Here is an 11,978-nt window from a genome sequence, read left to right as displayed (position 1 = left end):
CTAGAGCTTGACCACAATTTTTGTTGGTAAGATGTGGTGATGCAACTAGACGTGTTGCGGGATCCAAGAAGTTAGTGAAAACAAGAATTTGAAAAGTCCGTTGATAGTTGGAGTTTGAAGGGCTCAAGTACATTGAATGGCTTAAGTTAGACTGTCTATTTGTATTATTGTACTCCAACTCATTCACTAGTGGATTATTTTTGGCTTGTAGGACTGCAAAGAGATTTTTTCGCCAAGTTTTTTTATTTTCCTCTTTAATAATACAACTGGTGTTATCTTTGGTTTGCACATTTTGTCATTGTTGTCCTTTACTTAATTACTTTGTTCAATAATGTTTATCCATGCAATTGTAGAGTGCTTCAGTTAATTAATTGGATAATTATATAAATTTAGTTTTAATTAATTTTATTTAGCCTAAAATTAATTAAGCCATAACTAAAATTGGGAGGGGTCTAAATTATCAAGAAATAAAATATGTTGTAATGCAATAACTAAACTTATCATAAAATTTGGTTATGAGTTATAATATTAAAATAAAACTTAAGATCTATTTTAGAAAATATCTTACTCATACCATTACATTTCGTAGAATATAATATTTTTTAAATTTGAGAGAGAGATGTGTTACTTTTTTTAATGATTTTTTATTTTCATAATTGTTTTGTGCATATTAAAAATTTATTTATTTAAAAATATATCAATTTTAAAAATTATTACAATAACTGTTACAACCCTTTTATAGAATTCATATTGTTTACATAAAAATCGTTATTTTACCAATTTAAAAAATTATTTTATCTATTATACTATCTTACTTTACAATACACCTAACTTCCCAATTTTTATTTTAACATCCAACATATTAAGATAATATAACTACACAATAAAATAATATGAAGAATGAGGATAGAAGAAAAGTCATTAAAGAGAGAGAGAGAGAGAGAGAGAGATAATATATATTATTTTACGGAAAATTCTTAAGTACTCTCGAAGTACAAAAAAATGATGCTCTCCTCTCTTATATTCATGTCAGACTCCACCATGAATTTAATGAGTAGACCCCACCATGAATGTGAGAGGAGGGAGTATTATTCTTCATACTTCGGGACTACCTAAGAATTACTCTTATTTTACAAACTCTACTATAATAGTTCTTAAATATATTTATACATTAGAAATGACTATTTCTTGTAATAAAAACATAATCAACTAACAAAAGTTAAACTATTGGAATAACTATTACATTAGACAGCCTACTAAGCATGCCCTTATTCACCATCTAATCAAGAAACCAATAGGTTGGAATGCCATTTTTTTTCTAAACCCTATCGCCATATTTGTAACCAACTCAATAGACAGGCGAAAGAAAGAACAATGAAAGCAGAAACATAGTAAATTCTGCCATATGAAGATGCCCTTTGTTGTTCTCTTTCTTCAATTTTTTGAAGTTTTTCTTCAACTTCGCCAACAGATTTAGGGACACAATCATCTTCTTCTTCAAAAGTGCTGAAAAAGGTTGCTAGTCTTTCCGATATGGATTGTTGGCTTTCATTTAATGAATCTTCATTTCCCTCATAATCATCATCACCCTCAAAAACCAAATGAATCCCCCAATTCTTTAGCTCAACCCCCTTCATATGTGGTGGGTTCCTCGTTGTCACATGTATCTTATAACCATCTTTCAATGACCAAATAAATGGATGATTGTATGGATATCGACACAAGTGAATTTGATCTTCATTTGTCTTTGGTATTCCATTTAAGTGCAATGTTGTTTTGTATATCCAGTAATCCAGTTTGCGGATCTCTGCCTGAACGTCCACTATTGCCGGGAGACGATATCTTAGGTCGTCTGAGATTTCCTGATTGAGTGAGACAACAACACCTATAATAACACCTTTGATCTCACGGTTTTTAAGGTTTGTAAATCTAACTGGCTCTTGAGAAAACCATCTTGGAATCTTGCTTCCAGGCATACCGAGATTGCGTATATGCCTCAAAGAAATCTGCCAAAAGGAATCAAGAGTTCAAACCTTTTTCTTTTTAGTTTTTTAAAGGTTGAATGCAATATTGAGAGAGAGAGAGAGAGAGAGAGAGAACCTTAGACAGTCTTCTCTTTACGCTGGAGGAGCACGCATTGCAATTACTCATGTACAACCTTCTCAAAGACTTCAACTTTTGAAGGCCAGGAATATCCAGCACTTTCTCACAATTAGTAAGGTTCAGGTCACGTAAACTTTCCAAGTTTGAAAGATCAGACACACTTTCCAATGCAATACAATTTGCAACATTCAACTCTACCAAACTTGAGGGAAGTGGAGGGAGAGATTTGAGCTCCTTACAATCAGGCAAGATAAATTGTTTGAGGATGGACAGGCCCCTCAGACTGGAGGGAAGTTTACAAAAATGATTGTGGCCTAGATTCAAAATCTCCAATGACGACAACTTCTCAAAATCATCAGGAATTTTACCGGATATTTCCAAAGCACAGGCATCAAATTCACTCAGCAAGGACAGGTTTGAGAAAGATGTTGGGAGTTCAAAAACCGTACGTTCCTCTATTGTACTGCAAATAACAGGAATTTCAGGTGTACTTTTATCAAGCAGTTCAACATGAGGTTTCTTTGCCATTTTTAATACCATTAAGCTTGAGAGCATCCCAAAGCTTTCAGGTAAATCTGTCACAGCAGTTTCATTCATCAACAACTGTTGCAAGGACTTTAAGTTTCCTATTGAAGTCGGAAGTTTACGCAGCTGTTTACATCCATCCAATCTTAACTCAATAAGATTTTCCAACATTCCTATAGATTCTGGCATTGCACTGATATTAGCTTTTGATATGATCAAAGTAGTAAGTGTCCACATGCGCCCAATTGATTCTGGTAATGATCTAAGAGATTCACATTTCTTCATGTCAAGCTTTTGAATTACTTTCAAGTCACCTATCTTGTCTGGCAGATCTATTATCGATGTCCCATCCATCTTAAGCTCAACAATAGAATCTAGTCCTTCAATTGAATCAGGCAGTTTGCTAAGAAAATGATTCTCTCCAACTAAAAAGTGCTTCAAATTTGATAGCAACCCAATAGACCAGGGCAGTTGTTTGATTGCAGTACCATTGATGAAAAAACTGGACAATGATTTGAGATTTCCAATGGAGTCAGGAATTCTGTTCAGTGATTTACAACACATTAAACTTAGTTTCTCAAGGTCTTCCAATGATCCAATGGAATCTGGTATTTCTTCTAATGTAGAATGATTAAGAGAGAGTTCTTTCAAAGAACACAACTTTCCTATGAACTGGGGCAGCCGTTTAAGAAGTTTGCAACCATTTAAACTAAGCCTTTCAAGGTTAGTAAGGCGGAAGATGTAGTCAGGAAGAGTCGCTATAGCAGTTTCATCAAGGAGAAGTTCTTTTAAAGATTTCATGTGGCCTATGCTCTCTGGCAGCTTATTCATTTTTGAGCAGCGTGAGAGGATAAGGCTCTCAAGTTGTTTCAGGCCAGAGACATCACTCGGAAGTTCAATAAGGTTTGAACAATTTCTCAGGTTTAAATGAAGTAATGAACTCAAGCTCCCAACTGATTCATGAATCTTAGTCAGCTTCCCACAACGCTCAAGAACAAGCTTTTCTAAGGCTCGATGTCCAGATAAATCTGGAACAGAGGCTAGATTAAAGCAACCATGGAGATTCAAAACCATCAAGTTCTCAAGCACCTGGAAAACAACAAGTTTTCTTCTTTTAAAATAGGAACTGACATTAGAATTTTCCATCTAAATGTAAACCTGAACAAACCATAATTACTTAGGCAGCTTTCAGTGACTTAAAATAGAAAGAAAAGCAGGAGATAACCAAGGAAAGCCGACCTAAAATTTAAAGTTATTGCCGTAGGTCAAGCTTCCTATTCTGCAGTAATCAATCAATCATCAATATATATATATATATATATATATATATATATATATAAAAGCAGAGATCTCATGTGAAAAAACATGGGGTTTTGACAAGTGGCACATTCTATACAAAGATAATTGAAATATTCACAACTGCCACATCAGAGATAAAAGCAAACTAAATTGACTTTTGTTTCATTTGGTTCAATGTTTCAAGAATTTTCAAATTAAAAAATAAATATTCTTTGTATCATTTAGTTTAATGTTTCAAGACTTTTCATCTCTCACACATGCACACAAAACTCTTTGCATTTTAATTCATCATTTTCACCTCTTGCGCTTCTACCCCTTTATATATATCCCACCCATAGCTCTTCATGTTATCCCATGTCAAATACACAAACAAAAAACGATGTCATTTACTTTCAATCTTTCGACGACAACTACCTAACTCAAATATTTCTGTTTCATCTAATCTAAACCTGCATGAGTTGGCTACAACCAAGGAAATGGGTCTTGCATTTTATATTGAGTGGCAATAGCAATCACAATTTTGATGTTAAGGTTGGACATTGTGGATTGGTGGGTTTTGTAAATGATGTGATTGATTGGAGGTGTTTGAGATATGTATTTTGTTTTAGAATTAAGGAGAATGAGAAAAACACATTCATATCAACTTTTTTTATTTTTTTATTTTTTTGAGAGTCCATTCATATCAAATTTTATTCTATAATATTCCTCCAAAGTTTTTTTTTTTTTTTTTTTTTTTTTTTTTTTTTTTCAAGTGAATAATTATAATGGATATTTGTGTGCAATTTATAATTGTTACTTTTTATGATGAACTCGCTACTAATAAAGTTCTATAACAATCATGCTATAATACAGATACAACATTCTCCAAAATCATTTTACATAAAACATTACAACATTATCCGTGTATCGCACGGGTAACTTACTAGTGATAATAATAATTCAGCTAAAACAATAATGATAATCACAATGGAATTTATAATAAAGCATACCTTGTTATTGCGTGAACTCCACAATTGTTCAATTTTGCTTTCTGATAAATCAAGTACAGCAACTTTGCGAGGACAAAAATCAGAAGGAAGACTTTTCATGGGGCAACCTTTCCATTGTAGCCACTTCAGTTCAACAGGAAGATATTTGAACTTCCCTTCCAAATTCACATTATTTATTTGGAGCAATCTAAGACTGACAATGGCATTAAGGGCATCGGTGAAAATTACAACCTCTCTCTCTTTCTCTGCTCGATCTTCAAGATAACGTTTATACCTTTCCTTTAAGTATGTGACTGCTGAGGTGAAATTGAGGTTTCCTTGAAGGTTATACCAAGAAATTGTGTCACCACTTACATCCTTGACAGAGTTTTCTAATCTTTTCTCGAAGTCTAGGACAATGCCTTCTATATTTTTGGTTCCCTATTGTCAATCAAATGGAAAGTATTAAAGAATCAACAGTAGAGGCAAGCTAGAAGGAAACAATTAGCATATTATTGAGCACCTAAAATTTTCATAGAAGAAAGAATATTAATGGACTGAGAATTTATAAAAGGCTACTAAAAAGGTGGCAACTGGAATCCAATTTTTTATAAGAAGGAAGAACATTCGGATTTTTTTCCTGAAAAAACTTTATTGTAATATTGGAAAATGGAAAATAGACTGGAACTCCAGTAACCATCTTCTGCCTTTTCTTTTCCTTTTTTTTTCCCCTTGGGAGGGCAGGGGATGGTAAAGACATATAACATTCAAATGGGCTTAGACGCAGCATTGCCCGGCATACACACATGAACCATAAAGGATAAGTAATAGAGGTTTCTTGATAAGAAATATCATATTATAATTGATACCTTTTTATCCTTAAAGACATTCATGATCTCATCACGATCCCAGAGTCTAGTTCGCAAGCCAGGATTCACAATGTCTTTTTCTTGAACAATTTGTCTTCCCATGTCTCTAATTTGATCATGTATCCACAAAACATTGTCCCCAGTGAACTTAATGAGTGACTTTGCTGTGAGGACTGAGACTACTATCTCAGCATTAAATCCACAACCCCTCAATATGTCAATTGCATCTTCTCTCTTCATTCTCATTTTAACAAATAAACATGCAATATCTAGAAATATACACTTCTCTTGTTCATCTAATCCATTAAAACTTATCATCAACACATCCTGAAGATTGCGGGGACGAATCTGTTTTAATTTCTGTAGAGCATCTTCCCATTCTTTTAATCTCCTCTTATCAAACAGAAAAGAACCAAATACTTCCAGAGCCAATGGTAACCCTCCTGTAAGAGACACCATTTGCTCGGACAGATCCAAAAAAATGCCTGTGGGTTTCTCTCTTCTTAGTGCATGGTAACTAAAAAGTTGTAGTGACTCGGACAAATCCAACTCTCTCACCTCGTAGAACTCAGTCACAAGATGCTTGGATAATACTTCAAAGTCTCTTGTTGTAATAATAATTCGACTTCCTTCATAAAACCATTCTCTATTACCAATTAGAGCATTTAGTTGGTTTATATTATCAACATCATCCAAAACAACAAGAACTTGCTTCTCATTTACTATTCCTTCAATGGCTGCAGTACCAGCATCAACCTCCCTTACAGTAAGCACCTTACTAGATGAAAGATCATTAATAAGTTGATTTTGAAGAGATACTAAACCATTATCTTGAGCTGAAATTTCTCTAACATTTGAAATGAAACACCGGTGCTCAAAGTGACCAACAACTCTATTATAGAGAGCCTTAGCCAGGGTTGTCTTGCCAACCCCACCCATCCCATAAAATCCCAGAATTCGGATGCCATTAGATTTAATATCTAACAATTTCAACAGTTTTTCAACACGAGAGTCAAGTCCAACAGTATATGCAGCCACACCCACCGGAGTTTTTCTCAATTCATTCAAAACCGTTTTGACCAAATTTTCAACCAATAGTTCATCTTTGCTGTCAATAAACACGATTACTTCATCAGAATTTAAAAGGCCACAGGGATGCGAATAATTTAACATTTCAAATATCAATAGAAGGGACTTGAATGAATTGTGTATCTTGTTTCCAGAGCACAAAATGGAGCAGAGAGAATACTAAATGTTAGACATTAGTATAATGAAAAAGTAAGCTTATAAAGAAAAAACAAAAACAAAACATATGACAGCTATACTTCATTATAAAGAAAAAGTAAGCTCTTGGCTTGTAAAGTAAAACATTGAGAAGTCATATACAAAGAGAGAAACCCCAATTGCAATTTTAAAATTCAAATTGAATGAAAAATATATTAAAACCACAACCATCTTGAATATTTATATACCAAATCCCAAGTTGCCCAATAAAATATTAAAATCTGCCTAAGTTTTCAACTCATGAACAACCACCATCTAACTCACTAAACTAACACCGGGCAATTCTTAGGTGGTCCCGGAGCAGTGCTCCGGGCTCTCACAAATGGTGTCGGCTTATGGCCAAGCAGTGTTCCGGGTTCTCACAGAGCACTGCTCTGAGACTACCTAAGTTTTTTCCAACACCATATTATTCTGCAATTACTCAATCACAAATCTAAATCTAGTTCCACCGTATTTGTATAATCCATCTCTATAATACGTTAAAAAAAAAAAAAAACAAAACAAAATAAACAAAAAAACCACTTTACCGATTGGTGAAACCAGCAATTTCACCGGCTTTTTTCATGGCATTCCTCCACTTGTCAACCATGTCTTTCCCAAACCTCCCTTCATGGTTCCTAAAATGTTCTTGAAAAGGTCCTGTCTGTCTCCGAACATCCGAGGGGTCGACTCCGTAGAACACGGGGAGTATGAGCCTCCGGCACTCGCATATTTTCGCGAGTTCCTCGAGGCACCACCGCGACGACGCGTAGTTTGGGGAGATGATGACGATGGAAGCAGCAGAGTCCTCGATGGCCTCGAGCAGACTTGAAGCGATCACGTCCCCACGGCGTAACCCTTCGTCGTCGCGGAAGACTCGGATGTCGAGCTTGGTGAGCGCGTTGTAGAGAGTGTTGGTGATGGTGTGGCGTGTGTCTTCGCCTCTGAAGCTCAGGAACACGTCCCATAGGACCCTGAAAGCTCCCGGAGTTGATGGAGTGGAAACGGCGTTGTTGTTCTCCATTTCCGCTAGCTGTACAGTTCAAGTTCTTTACTTTTTCAGGGTAGTCCTTGAAAAGGTTTTGTTTTAACTTGGAAGTTGGACATATCCCGCCAGCTAAAAACTGAGTGATTATTGAGTACAGTCACTACAGTGAACTCCCTTTCAATTTTTTTTCCTTCCCATTAATTATGTATTGCTGGGTAATTGGACATAGATGGATACTTTGGGCCGTTTTGTTCCATTTATTATATGAGTTTAAATACATGTTTTTAATTTTTAAATAACATTACACATATTTTCATATATTTTTTCACCCACATATATTTTAAAAAAAAACTTAAAACTATTGTTTAAACATACCAAACAGGCCCTTTAAGTCTGTTTAGGAACGGCTTATTTTGTTAAAAGTATGGAAAAAAAAAAAAACCAAAAAACTGACTTTTCGAGCAATAAAACCTACTTAACAGTGCAATGGAACCCACCTTAGGAGCAAAAATAAATTAACTTTTTTCACCCACATGTATTTCTAAAAAAATTGAAAACTGTTGTTTAAACACACGTACCAAACAGGCCTTTTAAGTCTGTTTAGGAATGGCTTATTTTATTAAAAATATGTATAAAAAAATAAATAAATAAATAAAAACTAAAAACTGACTTTTCGAGAAATAAAACCTACTTAACAGTGCAATAGAACTCACTTTAGGAGCAAAAATAAACTAACTTTTTTCTCAAATCTCAAACGCAACCTTAATGGGGCTCAAACCAACTATTCTCGAACTAGCAAGTGTGATAAATCACAAAAGACTTCTTATCGATAGGCCACCTCCTCATGTTGTACCTGTAACTCCCTTCTTTCACCTAATAATGAATCCCACAAATGATTTGGGATAAAATTTGGCTACAAAATTGTAAAATTCGGCTACAAAATTTGGCCACCTCCTCATGTTGTACCTGTATCTCAATTGTCACACATAATCGAAATAAAATGATAAAATTTGGTTACAAAATTGTTTATAACTTAAAACTATAATTTCACTCAATATCTTCTTGTTAGATATGAATATTGAAAAATCCACCATTAGATTATATTTTGTTCTTATATTCTCCATATTCGTAAAATTTTTAGAAATCAAAGATCAGTAATTATATCATCAATCAATTATTTAAATTGCAAGTTTTTGTAGCATAAAATTTTACATGAAAAATAAGTTTATAGATCATATAGTAAATAACATTTGATTAACACAAAATTATATATGTATGTTAAAAGTGTAGAGAATATGCAATCTAATAGATAAATTTTCAAAATATATAGCAATGTTAATTTTTTTTTAAATGAAGTTGTAGCCTTAGGCTCCAATCAATTTTGTAGCCAAACTTTGTCCGAAATAAAATTCACAAAAGACAATTAACCCACTTTATATATGTATGATTTTTTTTTTTTGATACATTGATAATTGGAGGTGGGAGAATTAAACTTAGATATCTCTGTTGAACATACTAAGAGGTGTCAGTTGAGTTACAAGACTCTTGGTATATATATTTGTGAATTTAGTGCATATATTTTATTGAATTCAATCTATAATATTTTTTAAAAAAAAATTTACTTGATTCTTAAGGATGGTCTTAGAGGACTATTCGATTCATAAGTTCAATCATGTGATAGAATCATGTATGATTTTTTTTTTTTTTTTGATACATTGATAATTGGAGGTGGGAGAATTAAACTTAGATATCTCTGTTGAACATACTAAGAGGTGTCAGTTGAGTTACAAGACTCTTGGTATATATATTTGTGAATTTAGTGCATATATTTTATTGAATTCAATCTATAATATTTTTTTAAAAAAATTTACTTGATTCTTAAGGATGGTCTTAGAGGACTATTCAATTCATAAGTTCAATCATGTGATAGAATTTAATTGTCTTTAGAAAAGATGATATTGTTTTTATTATATTGATCAATACAACTATGAAGTTGAATTTAATTGAAAAACCTAAGGTACAACTGTAACTAAGTTCACCCCATCTCAATTTCTTACATAGATCTTGTTACTTGTTAGTAGGTGAAAAGACAGCGTCCACCCCCCCCCCCCCAAAAAAAGTGAAAAAAGAGTTTGGTATCAAATCTGTAAGGCATGCCAAAGTTACAACTTTGATGTGCTTGATTGTGATCTCAAATTTGAGCTCCCTCGACTCTTGAAGTTTTAGAAGCACATCAACAAGTTATTCCTCGCATAATGTGTCATAATTTTCCCTACTAATTAGTAATCCACTTTTCCACCTTTTGCCCTTTTCAGTAGTAATCTTATGTGTTGTGCCTCACTTTTTTTTGTTCCATTTTATACTCTATCAATTAAGAAAATACATAAAAAATTGTGATTAGTGGAAAATAAAATGGAACACAAAAATAACACATAGGATATGTATTCCTTAGCCAAGATATCAATTATTCTTTACCTTTGCACTTTTATCCTAATGCTGCTCTAGAAGTTACATTACTTATCATAAAGAATAAATTCTTGCTAAGATTGACGGGAAGCCCGTTGGATGAAGAAATGGTTTCAATAAGATTCCATACCGCTTCTTTTCTTGTTAATCTAAAAAAACTTGATGCATGTTTAGGAAACCTCACCTCAACCATCTTTAGCTACATATCAGATCCATGTTTCTCGCATAGTCTACTATCCTTTCCATTTTTTTTTAATTGAAAATTAAGATAATCCATCTTAATTAAAATTTTATTTCTTGGATTACCCACATCATTTATAATTTGAAATGAGGTGACATTAGATGCACATTTAAATTTGTAACATTTAATTTGAACATGCTCTCATTGGGTGAGCTAACATCTCCAGCGTGCAAACCATTGGGTCACATGCATTTAGTTGTAGGGATGGCAAAACTTGACATGACCCGCGAACTTAACACAACAAACCAGTTTATAAACAAGTTATGGATTGAGGCTAAATAGGTTCAGGTTATATTCAAATTGTCAGAGCTGGCCCGTTTAATAAATGGGCCGTATTCGTGTTCAACATATAAACCTATTTGACTCGCTTAGCTTATAAATGTATTAACTTTTGTTAATATTATTTTGTTATTATTGCTTAATTTATGGTTATAATTATATGTTTATTACTATATTTATGGTTGTAATTGTATTTTAATTTTAGATATATGGGAATTGATAACAGGTTATTCAAGTCAAGTACGACCTATTAACCAAGCAAGTTATAAATGAGTCATTTGTATTGACATTTATATGATTTAAACAGGTTAAATGTGTCGGGTCGAGTCGACTTGTTTAATAAACAGGTCGTGTTAAGGTCAAAAATTCTTGACACATTTACTAAATAGGTCGGGTTCGAATCAACTCATATAGCTGAATACTCATGACTTGACACAACATGAATCCGACACAAGAACACGAATTGGCACTCTTATCTAGTCGGTTAGGAATGAAACATTATTAAATATAAAGACAATTTAAGTACCAAATATATTAAAAAATCAAATGACATATCACGGTTTGACCTTGGTTGAACCTCGGTCTAACCTCAAAAATCTTGAACCTCAAATGACACGTCACAGTTTTTTGAATGGTCCAGGATTCAAAATCATCCTGTTAGCTTACATTTTGTGTTTTTTAGAGGGGAAGGTGGCATACATGTAAATAAAAGCATTACATTTCAAATCCTCATAACAAGACTGAAATGTTGTATTGGTTAAGGCAAATTTAACTAACAAGACTGAAATGAATTTTGTATCGGTAAGAAATATTGTAAGATCTTACGTGTATCTTTTAGATTCGATCTCAACGCATAAGTAGGGTATAAAATGTTCATGCGGCATGAATTTATAAGGAACTAGTGGGAGACTCAGTGATGCACGGAAAAAATTTGACAATTTGTTTTTTTAAGTGAAAAATGAAAATAGTAGGTGAGA

General features: G+C 33.4%; 1 protein-coding gene across 1 annotated transcript; it reads right to left on the bottom strand.

Moving 5' to 3' along the window:
- Positions 1–988: 988 nt before the first annotated feature.
- LOC115978676 (disease resistance protein TAO1-like) lies at positions 989–8,171 on the bottom strand. The gene is made up of 5 exons (XM_031100520.1): positions 7,576–8,171; positions 5,765–6,872; positions 4,917–5,336; positions 2,101–3,717; positions 989–2,006 (listed from the first exon to the last, which is right to left on the bottom strand). Exons 1-5 carry the CDS (start codon positions 8,049–8,051, stop codon positions 1,326–1,328), a joined length of 4,302 nt encoding a protein of 1,433 aa, XP_030956380.1. The 5' UTR covers positions 8,052–8,171; the 3' UTR covers positions 989–1,325.
- Between the last annotated feature and the right edge of the window lie 3,807 nt (positions 8,172–11,978).

Source organism: Quercus lobata, chromosome 3, assembly GCF_001633185.2.
Source record: "Quercus lobata isolate SW786 chromosome 3, ValleyOak3.0 Primary Assembly, whole genome shotgun sequence".
NCBI lineage: Eukaryota > Viridiplantae > Streptophyta > Magnoliopsida > Fagales > Fagaceae > Quercus > Quercus lobata.
The sequence above is the reverse complement of the archived record's forward strand: the minus strand, read 5'-3'. Positions and strand labels throughout refer to the sequence as shown.

Excerpts from the sequence above, each read along its gene's own strand:
- LOC115978676 (XM_031100520.1), bottom strand. The coding sequence starts at position 8,051 with ATGGAGAACAACAACGCCGTTTCCACTCCATCAACTCCGGGAGCTTTC. Across the intron at positions 5,337-5,764 it reads ATGTCTTTAAGGATAAAAAG|GGAACCAAAAATATAGAAGG; the intron begins GTATCAATTATA and ends GATTGACAATAG. Across the intron at positions 3,718-4,916 it reads GGAGTTCACGCAATAACAAG|GTGCTTGAGAACTTGATGGT; the intron begins GTATGCTTTATT and ends GTTGTTTTCCAG.